At 36.7% G+C, this 22,737-nt stretch overlaps 1 protein-coding gene across 3 annotated transcripts in view; it reads left to right on the top strand.

Annotated features, from left to right (window-relative positions):
* GRIA4 (glutamate ionotropic receptor AMPA type subunit 4) overlaps positions 1 to 22,737 on the top strand; it is a 217,168-nt gene that overhangs the window by 114,948 nt on the left and 79,483 nt on the right. For all 3 annotated transcript variants that reach the window (XM_008502357.2, XM_008502358.2, XM_008502359.2), the window contains exon 4: positions 10,372 to 10,556. In XM_008502357.2, the coding sequence (XP_008500579.2) occupies positions 10,372 to 10,556 (185 nt within the window). The remainder of the gene's footprint in view (positions 1 to 10,371; positions 10,557 to 22,737) is intronic.

The raw sequence follows: 22,737 nt of genomic DNA, 5'->3' as shown, positions 1-22,737 counted from the left end.
CAGAGGGGGAGGAGAACCTCTCTTGACCTACTAACCACACCCTTTCTAATGCACCCCAGGATGCCATTGGCCTTCTTGGCCACAAGGGCACATTGCTGGCTCATGGTCATCCTCTTGTCTACCAGGACCCCCAGGTCTCTTTCACCTACACTGCTCTCCAGCAGGTCAGCCCCCAACCTATACTGGGACATTGTGTTGTTCTTCCCCAAATGCAAAACTCTACACTTGCCCTTGTTGAACTTCATCATGTTTCTCTCTGCCCAACTCTCCAGCCTGTCTAAGTCTCTCTGAATGGCAGCACGGCCTTCCGGTGTGTCAGCCACTCCTCCCAGCTTATTAGATGCTGTTTCCACTTTTTTGCAACCTGTGTAATTTTGTAGTCTGGCCAGTCTTATGCAGAAAAACTCACTCCTTTTTATTAAGACTTGGGCTGTCACCAGAGTGCATTTTTCTGTGAATAAGCAGCTGTTCAGGAGAAGAAAGATACCCAGCTCTAAAATGAACAAATTTCTTAAGATGATTTGCTGTCAAAATGGCCAATGCAAGTGCCATTGTATTATGAAACGTTACAGGCACTTAACTTTTATGGAGCAGTTATTGACTGGTCACTGTGTTCAGCTTCAGACATTAATGTCAAGGTCAGTTAAAACTAACCAAAGTCCAGATCAGCATATATTTAATACGAGAAACCTGCCAGGATTTTATCACAGTTTTCTATCCTGGCTTGTTTTCAGACAGGCCAATCACAGCTTTTAATGTCTGCATTCTTTTAGCTGTTATCTTTTCATTATACCTTGCCCATTTCCATGTTTTTCACTAAATGTCAGTTTCTACAGCTGAAATATAATTTGAATTGTTAAATATATTCATTCTACCAGGGCTTTGAACACGGGTTTATGATTACTTCTTGGAATATAACTTGCCTCAGTGGGACATAATAAATTAGTCTAATCATATGGTGAGTACTTACTTCATCCTGTGTTTGTTCCTGCTAGGAACTGAAATTGTCTCTGTAATTGTATGCAAATCCCTTCACCAGAATAATCAAAGGAAACCTATGCCCATCCTCCACAAGAGAAGCATAAAAGTAACCTAACTTTTAATTCTACTTAAATGAAAAGCTGTATCTTCATATGTAAAACACAGATAAAAATATAGAGCTTGAATCAAAAGTTATGTGAGCAGCAAACGGATACTTTGCTAATATTCCAGGCTCCTTTTAGTCCTGCTTTTTAACACATGAGCAATACTCTGTTAATAATGTTCATGGCATTGAACCTAAGAAATAATTATTAGGATTTTTTATTCTAAACATGGGGGGATTTCTTCTCCCCTGAAAATACATGAGATAGGTGATAAGCTTTAATTGATTGCCTTCAGAGGGTGCCTGTTTCTCTCCCCTGCCTGCAGAAGGAGAGTGGAGTAACTCACTCAGATTTGGCCACTGAACTTTCAGTTGAGATAAATTATCCTTTGAATCTCTTACTCCAAGGCACTTTTATATATTGGCCTCATATCATTCTGATTTATGACTTCGAACTCTGACAAATATTTTAGCATTATTTTTTTTAATGAGGACACCAAGAAGACATTTAATCATGTAGGACCATGTCCATGATATGAAGATCATATAATTCTAGCCTTCCTCTTCCCTGTTTCTCTCTTCAAGTATCTAGATGTTACATTAGGTGTCTTGCACATAGCATCACTGGAAAAGATCAGTTCTGCATGTCTGATACTCTGAGAACAGTGTCTGTGAAGATACTCAAATGAGCCAAGCTTATTAATTAAGTGCCTTTTGCCCCACCAGTTATTCTCAGAGGAGGAGTAAAAAGAGGGTAGAGGGAGCTGCAACAATCTCTGTTTTATTGTTTGTCTCCCTTTAAAATTCTGTAACTTATTTGTATGTGGGTTTGCACAGATTTGTATAAAATATTTAAATATATACACATATTTAAGCTCATAATGTATTGGAGCGTTTAGAAGAAATTACTAAAATGTTTTCTCATGTATTTTTTTTCCCTTATATGATTTTATTATTTAAAAACTAAGATTCTAAGCCTTTTTTCAGGTTTTAGTTGTGAGTGATATTTGCAGTCCCTCAGAGTAAGTGCCTGGGCATTGCAAGATAATTCAGTGTCATTACACTTCAATAAATACCAATATATGAAATCTTCTGATGCACCAGTATCAAAAAAAAAGAATCATGTCTTAATTCTGGTCTACGTCAAAAGAGAAATGAGTTAGTTTAAGGAACTGGAAAAAAACTGGAAGCTGTAGGGAAGCTAGCAATTTCTGGAAAATAGCTTTGCATCAATTAAGATATTGTGTAAGAAAGATAATTTATTGGTACCAACATTGCTGTCTATAGGTTTTAGTTAACTGAGGAATTTTATCTTTAAGTCCTGGCACTAGAGAAGAAAAGTTTAAGCTATAATGTTTAAAATCAAGGAATATTTATGACTAAGCCAGCTTTTTTGTTAAATTAAAAGGTTATAAGAACAAAGAAGAAAAGTAAATTAAATATTTGAAAATACTTCTTTTTTTTTACAGAAATAAATTAAGTTTTTCCTATTTTCTCTCCTTTTTCTGAAATATTGATATGCATTATTCCTGATGGTATACCCAAGATTGCATCTCAGATAAGTGGATATTCAGAGAGACTATGTACATTCTGAAGTTACTTTAAAATGCTGGTCTGACAGAGAGCATGCTGAGCACCTGCTTTGTTTTGGGTTTTTTCCTCTTTTCCACTCGTTGGCTTAATTGCTGTATTGTTAAGCTAATAATTTTTGAGGTTTTTTCTGATAGCTAATTTTGCTAATGATGTGGCTTCAGTACTGCTTTTAAATTTCAGAGGGGTTGTTGGACTTCTCACCTGAGCCAGTTCTAGCTGAATCCTTTGTTATAGCTACATAATAGACAAATAAAAGCAAAGAAAATACAGACTGCCAATAAGACATGTAAATGTTTTTTTGGGCAATAAAAAAGTATGTAATAATTGCAAGTGTGCTTGGATGTACTAATCTCTACACATTCTAGTCACAAGAAAGGTTACTGGACTTTGACACCTATTTGAAGGCATTTAGTGAAGTGGGAAGGGTAATGGCATCTGATAAAGCATGAGCAAAGCTATCAGACTATCTTTAGAACCAAGATTTTTCTTCAGCTCCTCTCAAGTTTCCATTCATCTTTATCACTTGGCATTTTAATGAAATATCATTACAGTGTATTTCATGTGGAGGCTGCAGACTCTGAAATGCAAAGAAGGGACAAAATCTTGCTGCAGGTTGGGTGTAGCATAATTGGGACCTGACATAGCCTGAATCTTTGATCATTAATTCCCATTGTGGAGTAAGCTAAACCTCTTCCCATATGCTCACTGAAAGCATGTCATCTGCAGGTCGTTGTTCTATTTACCGCTCTTTTTTTCAAATAAATAAATAAATAAATAGAAAGTCATGGTAGCCATAAACTGGCAGCATTTGCTTGTAGCTTTATATCTTCCTCAAGGTAAAAAGATTATCAGATACTGCATATGGTGTTGCACAGGTACCAGTCTCTGTAAGATTAAAGGACAGAAGGACAGAGTCTGACCATGAACCACTTCTAGAGCTTCTTTGGGAGGTGTCTCACAACACTAAGAAAATATTCAAGGTCTTAGATCTCAGGGACATGAGAAACTTAAACCCAAAACATAAAGCTAAATTCCTTTAACATCAAATATTCTGAAATCTTTGCAGAAAAACAGCAACAGAGGAGATGGCACATCTGGGTCCATCATTACCTCATTTTTGTTTCAGACCATATGTGATAAAATTTGGGATAGAATTTTTAGTAAGCCCTGTAGCAGAAGACTTTTACAAGGGCATGTAGCAATAGGATGAGGGGTAATGGTTTCAATCTGGGAAAGGATAAATTTAGCTTAGACATTAGGAAGAAAATGTTCACTATGAGGGTGGTGAGACACTGGGAGGTCGCCCAGGGAAGCTGTGGGTGCCCTGATCCCTGGAAGTGTTCAAGGCCAGGTTGGATGGGCCCTTGAGCAACCTGGTCTAGTGGAAGGTGTCCCTGCCTATGTTGTGAAGTTGAAACTTGATAATCTTTAAGGTCCCTTCCAATCCAAATCATTCTGTGATTCTATGAATAAAGTTTTTGTGATGAGGGTGGTGAAAGATTGTACCAGGTTGCCCAGAAAGGTGGTGGAAACATTCAGTATCAGGTTGGATCTCTGAGAAACATGATCTAGTTGGAGATGTTAGAAAATTAGATGACCTTTAAAGGTCCCAACCAAACTGTGATTCTGTAGAAATTATCCTGGTTATTGATAATATGGGTGACATAATTTACAACCTACATCACAAAAAATATATCTGAAAGTATATAAAATTTGGAAAGCTAATTAAACTTCAAACTGGATTTTTCAGGAACAAATAGAGAAAGTAAATTTCCTTCTGTTACAAAGTAACAGGTTTTGGAGACAGATCAAAAATAGGCATCTCATTCTCTTAGGGTTTTTCACACAGTTTGTGTGAAGTTTTGCTAAGTGAGCTAAGGAAATTTTGTCTTCATGATTTTTCTAGAAGATATATAGAACATTGTCCATGTATTTTAACTCAGAAAGAAGTATATGAAGTTCACTGTCAAATAAGGAGGTATGATCTGTTCTGCTTGTATTTTTTTCCAGTATCTTTGTTAGTGACTTGAGGAAATATAGAGTACATTTGTTAAACTCGTGGAACATAAAAAAATTGAAAGGATTGTGTGTACTTTGGAGCACTTTTTTAAAACACATCACATGTTCACCAGTGCACTTCAGTAAAAAATTGGATCAATTGCAACATATCCAGAAGAAAGCAAGAAAAATTGTCAGAATCTAGACTAAAACATATTCCACAAGGAAGGCCTGAGAGAATACTGTTTCAGCAAGAGGAGTGCAGACAGAAAATAACTGAAACAGCTGTCTTTAGTTATGTAAAGGATTGCTTTAAAGAAGGAGGGAACAAACTGTTCTCCAGGTCTAACAGAGAGAATGAGAAAGAATGGCTTTGCAATGTGACAGGGGAGATTTAGGTAAGACTTTAGGAAACATCTCATATGTATAAGAATAATTAAGCAATAAATATATTACTTAGGAAGCTGCGGGATCCTCATAAGAGATTTTTAAGAAAAAATATCTGTCTATAATGATTATCATATATTTTTCCTTGGATGACAGAGGAATAGAGAGGAAGTGTTGGGATTATTTATTTACCTCACTGTCTTATTTTCCAGTGTATGTGTCTTTTCTCTGAATTAAACCCCAAAATGACTCAGGATATACCTGTAGTTTCACTTTCATGTCTAAATTGAACATTTTGAATGTACTTTTTGCTGAATGTTCTGGCTTCAAAATCAGGCATGCAAATGAGTTATCACATATGATAGACTTTATAAATCTTACTGGTTGTCTTTAAGTTCTGGAAGCTATATGCTGACCAAACAATTAAAACAAAACCATATGTTAATAAAAAGGTATTGATCATAATGAGGAAAGCTAAAATATGCTTGAATTTTGTGTATTTGTAGTTATTGGTTGAGTGTACAATCAAGCATCCTTCACAGTGTCGATTTCTTGTATGGCGTTCATCACTGTGCTATCTGAATTCATCTCTCCAAGATTTAGCTAGATAAATGGTAGATATTTTCACTAAGCCTCATGTCTAGACTCCTCCAGTATTCATTGGAGAAAAAGAAAAGCACTCCTGAGATAGATACCTTAGACAAAAAAATGCTTTTTTATGGGATATATGTCGCTCCTTTGAAAGCATGGATGATCAACTCAGACAACTGTTTTAGAGACATCTAGAGTTAAGTGACATGAATCCAATCCTGAATGTCAAAAATATTGGCTTTTCCATACCAAATGATCTGATCATTTACTCTTCACTTCTACTGTGAGTTGGATTTATAAAAAATTTATTTCTTCTACTGATCCTAACATAAATTCCAACAGATGGAAGTAGCTTTCATAAAATAACTCCAGCATTTCAGTGTCTGTGACTGTTGGGATCATAGCTAATCTTGGGCTAATCTGGCTACTTTGCTCTCTGTGCCCTGGCAAGATCATCAGGAATGATTGCTTGCACTTAGAGGGGCAGGGGAAATGGTTTCCCAGAATGAAAAGTCTGCTACAAGAGGAAAGTTATTGAAATTTAATTATAAAACTGTAATTGATCACTGAAATATTTTTGTGATAGTGAGAAAGCAAGCAAGAAGAAAAAAAAAAAAAAAAAAAAAAACCACAAAAAAACCAAAACAAAACCCAAAAAAAAACAAAACAAAAAAAAAAACAAAAAAAACAAAAAAAAAAACACAAAAAAAAAAAAAAAAAAAAAAAAAAAAAAGAAAAAAAAGAAAACAAGCCAAACCAAGTGCATTCCAGTAGAAAAATAAGTCAAGAAAATGCTCCTCTTATCTCTTTAGTTTATTCTGAACACACTGAAGAGATTTAGGTATCAGATTTTACTTTCCATTTAAATGGAAATAAATTCAATTAAGTTACCAAGTCCTGAAACAAAATTGAATAGGGGAAAGCACAGTAGAAGGTAAAAAAAACCCAGAAAGACCACCGAGCTTCTAATATCCAAAAGATCACTCATGATTTCAGCTATCAAGGTGGAGGGTGGTTGTGTCTAGGTTCCAATTATAGAAATGTTGTAGTGTCTAGGAAGAATCCTGGTCTCCCAAACTCCTGCACTTACAATGTAATCTTAAATACCAAAATTTTTGAAGTGTTTTACATGCTTTTGTCTCTAGAAGATATGTAAGTCTCTCTGAAGATGTACTAATCTCTCTTTAAACAGATATAAGCCCAGGTGCAAATCTGGCATTGTTTTTGTTTGGCTGATTCATTTTACAATGGAAATGTTTGATTGCAGAATGAGGATTGTAGAATAAGAGAAGCAGGGTTAAAAAAAATCTGAGATTTTCTTTGTAAGATACTGAGCTGTGGTATCAGTGAAAATTCATAGATTTTTTTTTGCATTAGGCATCTCCAGCTCTTATTTTACAGGGGAAAAGAAATAGAGTAACTCTTCATTTTCATGTTTCTTGTTTTGGGTTTTTTTTTCCAACATTATGACTGCATGGGTTTGGGTTTTTAAATTAAAAATTAACAGCTCGTTAGATCCACGCATTTGCACCTGACAAGAGAACAGAGAAGCAAGAAAAGAAAGGATCAATAAAAAAAAAGTCTTTGCAGATTTTCCCTATCTCTGGTTTGGTTCCATTATATTGAGGGAGAATTGATATTAAGCAGTTGTCAATAGCACGTACATTTGAGCAATGACACAGAAAGCAGTTGACAGGTTTCTCATCCCAGGTCATTTAAGGATAATTCCCCACAATTGTGGATCCATGAAGAGGAAAAGGAAGCCATTTTTGCCTATAGCATCCTTGCATTTGGAAGGACTTCATCTGTGCTTCCAGGCAGTTGTATTTGTATTTTATTGTATTCATGGATTTGGTAATTAAACAAACAAACAAACAAGCAAACAAAAAACCCACAGAAACAAACAAACGGAATCAAAACATATCCAGAAAGAACCAGAAGTTTGCTGATACAGACCTCCAGGCCAGGCTTCAACAAGATATGTTTGGGCACAATAATTTGTATGTATTTTCTGGTAAATTACTTACCTGCATTTCAATTAGTTAATGAATAAGGTTTACTGCATATACTTTTGAGAAATTATCTTATTTATTGATGGAATACAAAATACATTTTTAAATAATGTTGTTTTGAAAAACATTGATTGTCTAGCTCACCTGCTGTGAGTTAGTTTGTTTTGGTTTTTTTAATTTTGCTTTAGAGCAACATACATTATTCTACAATACATGGAATGGAATTTATTCCAGAAAATGAGTCATTCATCTGTCTGTAGCATATCTGAGGATAAACAACAAAAAAAACAGAAAATAAAGGCTATTTAGACAACAGCTGTAAAATTCACAGCACCATAGAATCATTGAATGATTTGGGTTGGAAAGGACCTTAAAGATCATGTAGTTCCAGTCCCCTGAATGGGCCAGGACACCTCCCACTAGACCAGGTTGCTCAAAGTCCCATCCAACCTGGCCTTGAACACTTCGAGGGAGGGGGCAGCCACAGCTTCCCTGGGCAACCTGTGCCAGTGTCTCACCATCCTCACAGGGAAGAATTTCTTTCTAATATTGAATATCAGCGACTCTCTTTCAGCTTTGAACTGCTACTGCTCATCCTGTCACTCATGTCTGCTGTCTTTAACTGGGCAAACGTTTCTGAAGTTTAAGAATTTTGTCTAAATAGAGATGCTGCTTTGAGTTTCTGAGAACTACCTCAGGTTAATTTCAGGTCTTTTCCTTTATAAAAATGCTTACAGCACTACATACAACTGAATTTTTTTCTCTTTTTAGCTGTAGCCAATTATCTTGGACAAATTAGCATTCTCCTCAGCATGTCCAATTTTTATGCTGAGCCTATGAATGCATTTATTCATACTGTGTAAACTCCAATCTTGTTGTTCTGTTACATTAAAAATTGTTCCTGCACACTGAATAGATGACTGTGCCACTGATTATTTGCACAGGGATTCTGAACTCTTCTGTCAGAGATGTTGCACCATATGCAGCTACTACCATGTAGTAGATGGATTATTCTGTATGTTAGACACGCTGACATGAAAACCCAAGTCTGAGTGCCAGCTACTGAGAGGAAGCTAGAGAAGCTTCAAATGCCTAAATGAAGGCAGCTGCTAATGAAATGTGACAAGTCAAACCTTGATCCAAGGCAGAAGAAAAGCTTTTATATGTGTTTTTCTGATATTTGTCATGCTTTATGCTGGGATAAAATCCTGGTTTGATCAAAACACGTCTTAGTAAAGTTGTCCAAGCAAAATACAAAAGGAATGAGGGGATGTCAATTGGTATCTCAAACACCATTCATCCTGAATCAAAGAAAATGTTAATTTGTGTCAGGAAGCTGAATTAAGTAAATGTTGACTGCCTTTATATCAAAGTTAAAGTCAAAGTTACAGTGTAAATGAAACAGGAACCCTTCTAACACTGGAGTAGTTTTAATGTATGTCTATATATGGAAATGAATAGGAAATGAAGCAAGAAATACAATGTTTGGGAAAGAATCTCATCATGATTTGCTGAGATAATTACAGGCAAAAAGGAGATTGAATATAGCAACAGGAAAAGCAGAGTAATTATGCAGCAATTAAGAGGAAAGCTGTGTCGTTCTTTGAAAAAAAAAACCAAACCAAAAAACAGTCATTGGGTTAAAAATATATGCTGAGTACAGAAATGTTTTATACTCAGTACCTCAAGTATTTGAATTCATTTCCTAATATAAAATAGTTCCATAAAATAAATCTCATTTAAATGATAAAATATGTTGTGTATTTTATGTATTAATTATAAATGTTTGTATTTTTATGTTAGATATGCCATCTTAATTGGAGAAAAAAAAATGTTTCTTTCAAAGTGCAGGTACATAGTATCACAATGAAAAGATACAGGTTTAAAATTAATATTTCAAGGACTGCAAATGTCATAGGAGCCAATAGAAAAAATAGCTACTCCTAAATTTGCAAGAGAATTAGTTTCTTGAGTCCTAAAATCTTCATATTCCTTTAAAACTATTGTATACTTTTATTTTATCAGAGGTAAAGTCAGATTTTTGTGGGGTTTTAGGTCTGCTGATAATTAATTAGTTAGCAAGAGCACACTCAAACAAATCTTTTCTGAAGTGTAACCTATTCCTCTTGCAATCTGTGGGAATGTCTGATGTAATTTCTGTTCACACATCTATACTAGTGTGTTTATATATATGCATAAATAAATGAAAAAAAAAAAAAATTCTTATTGAGAAACATTTAGAACCACTTGGATTAAATGTTTCCAAAAAAAGCCCAAAACTCAACAAGAAAAAAGTAAAGCATTTGAATGTCTAACATGCTGCTTGTGTAGTATACAAAAATTTCTGGAGAATGAGTAGGCTCAGATCCTTTCTTTGCTGTGTCACAAAATGCCTAGATGTAGAAACCTGCACAAAACCAATCTGAGAAGCTCAGTATTTGACTGGAGGAGTTTGTTTGTCTAAATCATAGCACTAAGCTATCCATAGCACTAAGAATCATTCCCAGGATTCTGATCAGAGCAGTAGTAATTCTCATTAGTTGCATCCTTTGCAGTCACCATGGCCAGCAGCACAGGTGGGGTTTCAGTCTCTTCTTCTTTTCACTGCAGGAGCAAATGTTAAGAGACATAATATTGCTTAAGGACAATTCATATTCAAAATATGCTATGATTGTGTTACTAGTGTATTGTATCCTTTTCTTTCAGGTTATTCAATACTTCAAGCTATTATGGAAAAAGCAGGACAAAATAGCTGGCAAGTCAGTGCCATCTGTGTGGAGAATTTTAATGACGCCAGCTACAGGCGGCTTTTAGAAGACCTGGACCGAAGGCAAGAAAAGAAATTTGTAATAGACTGTGAAATAGAGAGGCTGCAGAATCTTTTAGAACAGGTAATACCTGCTTTTAATGTCACTGTAATCACATTACTGGAACTCTGGATGAGATGCCATTGGTCATTGTGTTTCATTTATTTTCTCAATGGAAATGATACTGCTGGCTCTTTGTTTCTTTGTGGATTTATACTTGTATGTCCATTCACCTGCAACATTTTATTTCTACAAAATTCTTGTAACAGACAGCAGGTCAGTGCAGTGAGCCCTCCCTTTTCCTACTCAGCAGGTCTGTGGTAGAAGGATGCCAGCAGTCAGGGCAGTTGCATATTTGACCCTGCATCTGAATACCTCAGTGCCTAATACATCTTCCATCAGAGTGCTGCTAAATTGCCAAGGTGCCCTCAATCCATACTGTTATGGCAGTAAAAATCAGGTTTTTTTTTGAGGAAAAAAGGCTTTTATGAGTCCAGTATTAACTTTCTATTCACTGTATGTATTTCTAGCCATAAAGTGCTTTAAAATAATTATTACACATATTAAAACTGATAGTTTTATCACTTTAACAGAGTATTTATGAACATGAAGAATAGTAGAATAAACGTGCTATTGAAATGGGAAGGAAATTCAGGTTCTTCCAAAAGTTATTCATAGAAAGCTGCTATTACATAAAGAAAATACTGGGCCAAACAGACTGAACAGAGTTGCACTGGGTAGTACCTGGTATAGGTACCAGTGTATAAAGAGAAGATAAACCCCTGCTGCTCTGATATGGCAAATATATCTCTATATAGTGGTTGTCACTCTATCTCAAATGAGGGTAACAATAAAGGAATACTTTGAGAGGAGCATTTTGTCAAATGACAGAAAGTAACTTAGGGTTAACTGTCTGCTTCTCGCATGATCCCACATACTCTGCTGATGTGGTGCAAGCCCAGGGTTCAGTTCCTGCTGCGGGAATTGCAGGGAGTGGATGCCATCTGCTGGCGGCAGATCCTTCGCTGCCGTGCTGCTGCTCTTTTCTAGTGCATTAATGAATTTTGAAGATTTTGTTGCAAAAACGTTCCTGATACATCTGTCACTGGAGTCACAGAAATATGAAATGTCATTTGTGATACAGAAATGCATAAAACAGTACTCAGAGATCTACACGTCAGTTTTGCTTTTACAGGCAGAAGATAAAGAGGGAAGCTGAGAATTAATACTATGGCTGATTTAACAAGAGCTTTTTCTGTTACTGTTGCCAAGAGAAGAATAGATGATGCCATATTGCTGTAGATACTAATTTGGCCACTTTTTTTTTCCGGATTCCATTATGTTTTAACACATGTTTTCTATAGCTTATGATGAAATCCTCCCCCAGCTCAGCCTTTGTTGTAGTAAAATTAGAACACACACTTGAGGATCTTTTAAAATATGTTTAGAAAAATAATTTTTCTCTCAGCTCTGTGTGTGTGCACAGGTGTATGTACCTGATTTCTTTTACATGGCATGCAAAAAAAAAAAATTAGACTGCATTACCATAAGTCTTGAAGTACACCCAGCATCCTGCATAGGTGCATTTATTGAATATCCAGAGAGTTTCCAAAAAAAATGAAGTAATCCAGCACATGTTTAGATCTCATTGATCTCATGTATATTTTATTTGCTTCCAGGAGGTGCTATTCATTCTCACTCCATATTGGCACCTACATAGTAAGCTCCTTTTTAGGAACATAACCTGTGCTTTTCATTCAGGTCATGCAGAAATGAATTGGATATTGATTTTAATCTGATTAGGGTTTGAACTCCTCTGACTTCATATAGGTCTGGATTTTGAATGCTTAAATTAGGTACTTAATGCAGGCATGTTAAGACATAAAAATGCAGTCCCTGGACCCAACAAACTGCATTAGATGTGGTGAGCTTGGCTGACATCTCTACAGGGCAAGCCCAAAAACTAATTGAGACTTATTTCACAGGAGAAGTGGCCGGTAGGAGTTAACCCATACCTGCATTGTGCCTGTATCTTAGCCAGCCACACAAGCACTTTTGGGAAATGATTCATCTGGCTAATGTTTCATTTTGGGTGAGATGAATTTTACCCAGGAAATGATCTTTTCAGTACTTTTGCTGGTAATTCATTCATAGTATTCATGCCTGAGTGTAAAAACTTTACCCTTAAACCTATGCTAGTGAAGGAAGATAAATTGTGTTTTAGGCATGTGGGGTTTTCTTTTATCAGTAGTGACTGCCCAGATATGAAAGTACAAATATAGATATTGGCAGTTGACCTAATTAAATGAAATTCATCTGTATGAAAATTCTCTTCTTCCCCAGCATGTTTGGAGAAACTCCCCATCTTTCCAAAAGAACCCCACTGTATAAACAGAAATACCATTATAGCCAGTCCAGACAAAGCATGCAAAAGAGCTGCAGCTTTATTTTCCATTTTGAAGGGTCTAGTCTTCCTAGACAAACTGATCTGTGAGTAGGATTGGGGTGCTCCAAAATGAAAGCACTTGGCCTTCAAGATCAAGTGCTGCTTAAAGATGGGCAGTCAGAAACAGTATGAGACACAAAAACATTTAGCCTGCCAAAAATGGGATTGAAGCAAAAAAGACTCTGGCTCAATGTAGAAATGCAAAGTAACAGCCCTTTTAAAATATCAGCCAGTGACCTTTCCTTTTGCATGAAAGCTTTAATAACCTATACAAGAAAAGTAAGGTGGCTTCACACATGGACTAAAATTTGGCGTGCTCTATTCTGCATACACAGAGGAATTGATTAAGCTTCAGTGACTCTAATTAACTCAACTTCTTCCCTGCCTAGTTCTCCTGTAATTGAGAGCCTAAGTTGTGACTATACTGTAATACTTTGCAATGTACAAGTAATGTTCTGCAGAACATTTAGGAAAAGTAATTAAATCTCAGTAATGACACGGTAACTCAAAGTGCTTTGCTTTTAAATCTATGCTAATGAAGGGCAAGAATCTGGCTTGTGGGCTTCTGGGTTTCTTCTCAAGTGACTGGCCATATGTATAGACATTCTCACTTCTCATATCTGTGGACCTCAAGCACTGAAGAATGGAGACTTTTTTGCTTTCTGAGTTTGAAAAGTGAACTCATGCATCTCTCTGCTACCCTTAACTGGTGCCCACTTATCTGATGTGTTGTCTTCTGCTCACTGTCCTTCCCAAGCTGCCCAGATGAATATATCAGCACCTTGCTGTTTCCTCACTTCTTGTGCAACTTTAATCTTATCATTTTCTATTTCCTTTTGTCTCTCCTAGTTTTCTTAGTTCATTAGTTTTTCTCATTTATTTTCTCCTCTCTGTGTGCTTTGGTGTGTGTAGAAGCTTCCTCCACACTCCCTACCTGAGGCTTGTCTCCAGGGAAAATTCCAATCCTGGAACCCAATGATGTATCTGAAATCTAGGCTCCCCCTATGCACAGCCCAGGATGTATTTTTCTCATCCTAGGATCTTTCTTTCAGGTTTTTTAGTTTTCTATGGCAATACTGATCTTTTGGGCAAGGACTAAACATGTACTTCTTTTAAGGGTGGAGTTTAGAGACATGAGAGTTTTATTTTTAGGTTTTCATTCTAGAAAGGGAGAGAAGGGCCATCATTCATTTCAGGAGATGTGTTAAGCCTGCACACAAGAATTTATATCCAGGCATGGATTGCCTGCTACAGCCTTAGCCTCAGAAGAGCTTTCAGATCTTACCTCTCAAGGCTGTGCCAGGACTTACAAGACTGTGATGGTTTTCTTGACAGTGCTGTGCTCCTCTTCTTTGGTCATGCTCACCCACACAAGACTATACAGTCTCCAGTAGTAACTGGAGATACTTGGGGTTGATTGGAAACGTTTTGCTTAATTTCTGTGTTAGTTCCAGTTGGTGTAGCTCATCTCAAACACTGGAGCAACACATCCATTTCTTCAGGGTTACAGAGTTGTTCCTTTGATCCATCAGTAAGGCAGACAGAATTTTCAACCTAAGTCGGTAGATCTCCACCTGCCCTTGAAAATCTTCTGTAACTTAGACAAATCAAGATAATTTTAGCTCTTTCTTATACTTTATTCTCAGGATGATGAAAGAACACCCAATCTCCTTAATATCATAGCAGCCATGCTGAGGAAAACCTTTTCATTACCTGTGCCTAACATGCCTCCTTTGCATCCCTCTAGCAGACCTCCAATCCCAGACTCTTAAAAGCAGACCACAAGCATCAAGACTTTTCCCATAAGTGTTTTCTTCTCTTGCCCACATTAGGTGGTGCACATGCCTTTGTGGAGAACAAGAATGACCCTTTTTAATTTACCAGTGTAGACCTGGTATATGGCTAGGGGTGGTGTGGCTCTGGGCATACACTGCTCCCTCCCCATGGCCTCTCAGGGCATCTCAGGTTCTTTGAGCAGCTCCAAAGTCCCTGACACTCCCTTGACATCAGGGGATGCAGTACTTAAGCATGACCAGTGTTGCTGACCAACAGAAATAACACCCAAACCAATATGTTTAAGTGCCGTGCATGAGCAGGAAAAGCAGTAAAATGAAGATAGAAGGTGTCCGTGCCCATGGAAGGGGATTTGGATCAAGATGGTTTTTAAGGTTGCTTCCGTCTCAAACCATTCTCTTGTTCAGGGATTCTCTGAAGATCTATTTCACCAGCATTCACCAGAACTTTCATAAAGTCCATTTCCATTTTGGAGAAAGCACATCTACCTTAACAGTTACAGAAGACTCTATGCTTAAGAGAAGGTTTTCTAGAATGTCATAAGTTATTTCAATAGATCTTATGTATCTGATGAAAGTGTGTGATAAAGTGTCTTGCCAGTTTGATTTGGCTCTTTGTTTCATCAGCTGCAATAAAAATGCCACAGTTTCAGTTTAAAAAATAAACTATGATATTCCTCTCTTTGTATTGCGTAAATGAATAGAAACTGTTTCAAACCCCCATTTGCCTACATGCGTGAAATGAGAGTACCTTTCCATCTTACCCGGACAAGACAGAAGAAAAGGAGCTAAAACAAAGACACAGAAAGATGAAATGTCACCTCCACGGTTTTATATAACAGATACAGCTTATATAGCAGAATGCATTATCAGTGATTCATTTTCTTCCGTCAAGGACCGTTATGTCCTTGTTTATCAACATTCCTTTTTTTACAACACTTTCAGCAGGTGGTCTTTTAAAAGCATAAAATATTCTGTTTGAATCAAAGGATGAAAGTCAGCAACAGAGATGGAAAAGTTCTCTGCTTCTGTCTCTTTTTTCTGAGCTATGTTCCTGAAGTATTCCCCTGAATTTAATACGAAGAACTTTTTGCTTAAGATGAAATGAATACTTGGAACATGTTGTAAAATGATTTCCATTTCTGACCAACTAATCCTCTAATACTGGCAGCAAACAACTACAGCATCTGAACAGTCCAGGACAAAATAATCATTTCCTGCATATAAAACAGCACAAATCAGACCCATGTGTTAACCTCACTTTTCACTAGGAGTTTTCCTTCTTTTCTTACTCCTTCTTTTAATTTTATTTTTTATTTTTCTTCCTGCATTCTAAAATAGTGTATCTCCTTGAATTTCTGGATTATTCACCAAAAAACAGAAGTCCATTCAGCCTATGGATAAAGTGTGTATGTGCCGGGGGGCGACGAGGGAAATCCCCTTACCATGGCGAGGATGAGGGAAGACTTGTGCAACCAGTATGATTGATAAACAAGCTTCCACTTTATTGCACAGTAACTTTTACTTATATAGTGTTTCTGTGACCACGCCCCCGCCACCACACACCAACATAACATACTACTGGACACCCGGTGTGTTTACCTATAGACAGGAGAATCCCAGTTGTATAGGGGTCAGAATGAAGGGCCGGTCTGATTGGCCTCAGATACAGGATTGTGTACACGGAGGAAAGACACACCCCCTACCTTCCAGGAGCATTCTGCAACATGTATGTACCAAAATTAGAAAATCATTCCTATAATCCTATTACATATTTTCTGAATTTCTATTTAAAATGCAGAACTCATGTTTCTAAACAGGTGTGCCTACAAGAGGAATGTGTTTTTATTTATTACTGAGAAGCCCCAAGCAAAGTTTATATAACAGATATCTGTTTAAGTGGAATTTATGAAACCGTAGGTTGGGTTTCCAAGTTTAACATTATTACTGTCTTATTTTAAATTTGTTCCTCCTATTATTTTATTCTCATAAACATTTATTTATTGTTTAATTTGAATCTATACAATCTGAAGCAATCCAGAAGCTGTGTATAGCAGAATGAAGTAGTGTGCAAAATTACTAAAACAGTAGAAAGTGAGGACTGATACCTCTGAGTTTTGTGGGCTTTTTTTATTTTTCCTCTTAGACAACTACAACCATCATAAAAATCTTCTCCAAAAATACACCATGCAAGCAAGAAATAGCACTTACTATGGCTAATCAAGAAATGTGTTCAAGTTGACTGACTGGATATTACCCATGTGCTGACTAGGAGCTGTCAAAGAGGGGGTGTAGTGTCTGGGTGCTTCTTCTCCCTTTGGAGGCAAAAAATATGTGGATCTCTATTCTCCACCCAACACACAGTATTATAAAGTCTGAACAGACTTCAGGTCTTTGGTGTCTTAGATGTCTTAGACAGTGTTTTAGAGGCATTGTCTTCCTTTCAAATATACTTGAAATAGGTGATTGTGTTAAAAGTTATTTTAATAGTACCTACAGACAGCTTAGTAGCACAAATATGATTTCCTTAGGAAAGAGGACTAAATCATAGAATCACAGAATTGTTTGGGTTGGAAGGGACCTTCAAGATCATCTAGTTCCAACCCCCCTGCACAGGCAAAAAATGCAAAAAAATGTAACACAAAAATATAAAAATATATAGAAAAACACACATATTTATAGCAATGCCATTTTACTGCCTTCTAAGTTTTACATGTATTTAGACAGTTGGAATAATTTATCTTTGGTAAATACGTGTCATAGTTTTCTTTTGTTACTTCTCAATTTGCTAACTTTCATGCAAGAGTGAGGTGCAATAAAATGCTGAAATTGTGGTCAGATCTGAGGAATAACAGAAAATGATTTTTAAGATTTCAGTGAAAATAGGTTATTTGTTCAACCATTGTATTTGTTCTTTTTACTTCTTCAGACACTAATAACACTTATTACTAGAGAAGCAGACTGTCATTTGTTCAACTATAGCTGATCTCACAGTCATTACTTATAGTTTGTTTAGTGCTCTGAAATGTGTTCAGCTACACAATGAATTCAGTGCTCCAAATAGATTTTACAATTATGCTGAAAAGTGGAATATAAGAACCATTTAGATAGTGATTGATAATTTTGTTAACGGTAAATACTTTAGCCCTTTTATTTTGGCTTCTCATTTTTTTTTCCTTTTTCCTGTTAATCTACATCAAAAAGACATTTAAAATTAAAGGAAAATTACAATTAAATTAAAATTAATTTTAATTAAATTTTAAAATATTAATTAAATTAAAATTAAAATTAAAATTAAAATTAAGGAAGCTTTCAAAAGCATGAAATGCTGTAGTCGGAAGTTAATAGTTATGGTCCAGTTATGGTTTTTCTGCCAGGATTCTCATTCTCTGCACCTATTAAGCAATGCAGAGCAAAGAATGTGCCAGGAAATAAAAATAAAATAAAATAAAATAAAATTAAATTAAATTAAATTAAATTAAATTTAAAAAATTGAAGTCTTAGAACCCTGAGATTTGTTTTAGGGCATAGTTTGGACCCAGTTTTGAAATCCAGGCTGCAAACTAGTGACAGGAGCAACTCTATTCTACAAACAGAGCAATAAAATAATTAGGGTGTAAGTCATCTTTGAAGGTCATCTGGATGCCCCCTGTGCTCAAGGCAGCAATCTTAGATCAGGTTACTCATCCAGTCCAATTTTGAACACCCCCTCTTACACTGGGCAGCCCAGCACTGTACACAGTGCTCTGGATGTGTCTCACAGGATTCCAGCAGAGGGGAAGGATCACCCTGAGATGCTGTCAGTGCAGCCCAAGAGCCTCTTGACTGCCTTTGCCATGAGGGTACATGGCTGGCTCTTGGTAAACTTCTCTACTAGAACCCCAAGTATCTTTCCTACAAAGCTTTTTCCTGTCCACTGTCTCCCTAGCCTGCCCTGCTGTGTTTGTGGAGTAAGGCTGAGAGGCCAAGAAACAAGACACATATTTGCATAGATGAGCTCATTTGTTTCTCATTACACTGTTTGCACCCCTATAGCCAGGTCTTGTGTTAAAAAAATCCCTTATGACTGAATGGACTGTGTATCAGCTTGTGTTCATTCTTGCAAAGCTATAATGTGCTTGCACCAGAAACAACAAGAAGGAACACTAGCATGATCACATCAACCTCTGTGCTACTTCAGGTGATGATATCTAAAAAAATCCTTCATTAAACCAGTCTACATGCTTCTCCAGTATTTTGGTTCCTCATTCTCTGATACTAAATAGTCTGCTAGTTCTTCCTAATTTTGGATAGTCCTCTTGGGCAGATTTTTGAGAGGAAGAAAGTTTAACTGAGTCTCTATAATGACCTTCATAAAGAGCTTGGCAAAGCAATGTGAAAAACACAAGCTAACTGTAATTGCATCTGCCTAGGACCTTTATTTTAATTCTTTCTGAAAGAGCATATTACTACTCCTAATTTCTGTTTTCTCAGGCTTTTTCATATGCAATAACATTTGCAATATTTGTTTCTAGAATTGTACACACAGATGCATACATAAACACATGCATGCAAACATACACAGAACTCTATTCAGCAAAAAAATGTTTCTCCTTTCTGCAAGAATGGCAGTGGGTTTCCTTTCTTTTTCCATCTGTAGCAGCTCCACCCCCTCTGACCCATCTCCATCTGACAAAGTTCAAACCCCATCACTCTGTGTGTCCTCCAAAGCGTTCTCTGTGAGCATCATTGTCTTCTGAATTTTCTATACTGAATCAGTTTTGCTGTCAGAGACTCCTGGTCTCCCAGACTGGATGTTTCCAGTCTTTTTCATGCTCCCTGCCCTTCCTTGCCTGTAAGTACTAAACAGAATTCTTCCCAGTAGACTAGCACCTCTTTACTCAGCTCAGTCGGTGTTGTGTATCAGAAAGATCAAGCTTCATTGCTCATCCAGTGCTGTATTTGCCTTTAAACACAGAGGTAAAACATATTTAATGTTTATGTACACAGATGAATTGATACATAATAATAAAAATAATGTACTTTGTAATACTAAAAAATAAACACAAATGTAAAGTTGTGACATAACAAAGTATTAGTATCATTAATCTTATCTTGTAAAAATTACAGGCCAATAAACTCTGATTAATAAAAACTAACAAAATGTTTCAACATCAATGAATGTAGCTGCACAATGTGTCTCTGACCATGTTCATAGCTGTCTAACCAACTCAATTTTTCAATGTGTTGTTTGGCATCGCTGATGCTGACCTTCCCTGGCCTTAAAGAGCCTTGAGATATGTAGCTAAAAAGTACCATCTATGTGCTAGCACTGAAAGCTGAATCTCTCTCATGGTTAAAATAGAGCAGGCTGTCACAGCAAGACTGATTATTATTATTAGCAGAATAATTAAAGTAAGTAAATTTGTAAATGGAGAACAGTACTGAAACTGACATATTCCACTCCTTGACACGGCAGTGCTAAAACTGAAAAACTAGCGTTTATTTTCTCTAAATTGACCAAATATTAAAATTTGCTTTTTTAGAAAACTGCTTTTTTCTCATCTTAACTTCCAGTATTTCTATTCACTGTAGCTAGCAGCTGGCATTTTTGCAAATGACATTCAGATGTCAGGCCAGATCACGGCCTTGATTAGTTTCATAATAATAATAATAAAAACAATAACAACAACATAGTACTTTAATAAACATCAGAAATTAGCCAGACACATGAAACACATGAATTAAAGATTATTAAATCAATAATTCCTCCATAATTTCTTCTCCTTCCCTGTTTTTTCATTAACACAGCAGTGCATTGGCACAAAGAATCACTACCACAACACAGAAAAGTATTTATTGAGAGATCTCATTTCTTTTACATGTCCTTTAATTGCATAGCAAGAATTTCTTTATCTTGAGTCAGAAATGGCATGGAGTTGCCTCATCTTTCAGAGTCTCAGTTTTTTTCTCTTTTTAATTTGCAGAACAAAAGGCTCACAAAGAACCACAGGAACAAATCATTAGCCAAAGAATTTGGTGTGTGCATGGAACACAGTAATTTGGGCCAGTAGCAGCACTGTTGGACTTACATTACCAAAGGGCACAGTAGCAGCTCTCTGTGTATTTCTAAGACGGGGTTTGGGAGATTCGTAAAGTGCCTTTTCCTCATCACTCCTTTCTCTCCATTTTTTCCCCCTAGAGGTCCACAGAGCTACTTCTAAGCAACACTGTAATTTTAATGCAAACTGATAGCTCTTCTCTCAGAGGGAGCCAGCTGTTGGCACCACCACCAGTATCTTCCTCACCCCACAGAGCCAGGAGGAGCTCTCTGCATAGGCTCATTTGCTGTGAAGCATTTGGGATTGTATACACCAAGAAACCCACATTGCACTGTAATAAAAACACATTTTGTCACTGTATCACACAACTGATGAGGTTTGGAGCTGAGAAATAGGGTTTTTTAAGCTACTGAAAGAAGAAATAAGTGGTAGAAGACGAAGGATGAAGGCCAATGGTTGGTGGTATTTGCAAAGTTTTACTCCCTTTCTCTTTCCCCTCACCTATGAGACTGCATATCCCATTTACTTCTGAGTGAGTCTTCCCCAGGAACAGGTTAGAATGCAAACAACTTTAGCAGCAGAAGAAAGCAACCATCCATGTTCAGCTGCCCTTCCCTGCCAGCTGGCTGTGGGAGTAGGGGCTGTGTGGGAAGCACCTTCCCCTCTGCTCAGCACATCAGTGCCGGCTCAGCACCCACCTGCCTTCACAAGAGAGGAAAACATGCCAATTTGTTAAGGAACCACTTCTGCTTTCTTTGTTGCCTTCTTAACATCCTCTCTGGTGGCGTTAATAACCCTTTCCCCAACAGCAGTGCCCTTTCATGAGAACTATCTGTTAAAATTAAGGTTGTTTCTCAATTGCTTTTTTATGGCTTTGTAAAAGATTTATCCTTGCTTCAGATATTGTATAAAATCCCATTTCAGTTCTGGTTTATATCATCGCCATTTCTGCCACAACATTTCAGGTCAGGTGTCAATCTTCCATCTTTAACAAGTCTCCAGACTTTTTATATTGTGTTAGACAGACCTCATTTTATTGCAGGTGTTCTTTTTTTTAAGGCAGCGGATTGTGACACAATAGTAAAGAGGAAAACCTTTGTTAAGGTCCCATTGGCAATGCACAGCTATCACCCTTTGAAGAGATTTAAATGAAAATAAGTCCTTTTCACTCCAGCTGTACTGACCTCCATCTTCTGGAAATCATAACGAGGACATTTCCTGCTACAGAAGTTAAGCATTCTTTTAAAATGAGTTGTATCTGATATCCATTTCATAGGAGTAGAGAACACAGGGTGACTTGGGGCCTGATTCTCTGTTCAGATGCTAATGTAATTCTGGAAATGTTTTTTTAAAAGTCAGTGAACTTGTCACTCCTGGGGAAAAGGAAAAAAAATAAAATCATCAAAGCAGACAATCATAGATCTTCTATTTGATAGTGGAGTGGTTTCTGAATTTCCTAGGCTTGGCTATTGTTCACCTAAATGGAAAAAACATATTGTGTGTTAAAGTCATAAAGTTCAGAGTTGTGGCTAAAGCCTAAGTTTGATTCAGGTATCTCTGCCCCTGCTTTTACCACACTTCAAAGTCAGTTGAATAATTCTAATTATTCTTGATAACCAGTAGAATCAGTGAAATCAGAATAAGGTATTTTCTTAATTGCAGTGTGGTAGATGTGTAACTAAAAATTCTCAAGTCATATTGTTCTTCTCAGTTTCTTATATGTAAATGCATTTGGTGATGTCAATAGAGCTTAAGGCTCTTTTTTCCCCAAAGTTCACTTTTCTGAGAATACTAACATACAGAAAAATATTTGGAAAAATTGTTGCATCAGCTTTTGAACAACTCTAGTATTCTAATGGCTTCAGTATTTCCCTGTCTTTGATTCTATCCTGTTACACTTACTGAAATTAAGTAGTCGCACAGAATCACAGAATGTCAGAGGATGAAAGGGATCCCCGAAGATCTTCTACTTCAACCCTCTTGCT

This window comes from Calypte anna, chromosome 1 (genome assembly GCF_003957555.1).
Source record: "Calypte anna isolate BGI_N300 chromosome 1, bCalAnn1_v1.p, whole genome shotgun sequence".
NCBI classification, from domain to species: Eukaryota; Metazoa; Chordata; class Aves; order Apodiformes; family Trochilidae; genus Calypte; species Calypte anna.
The sequence above is the reverse complement of the archived record's forward strand: the minus strand, read 5'-3'. Positions and strand labels throughout refer to the sequence as shown.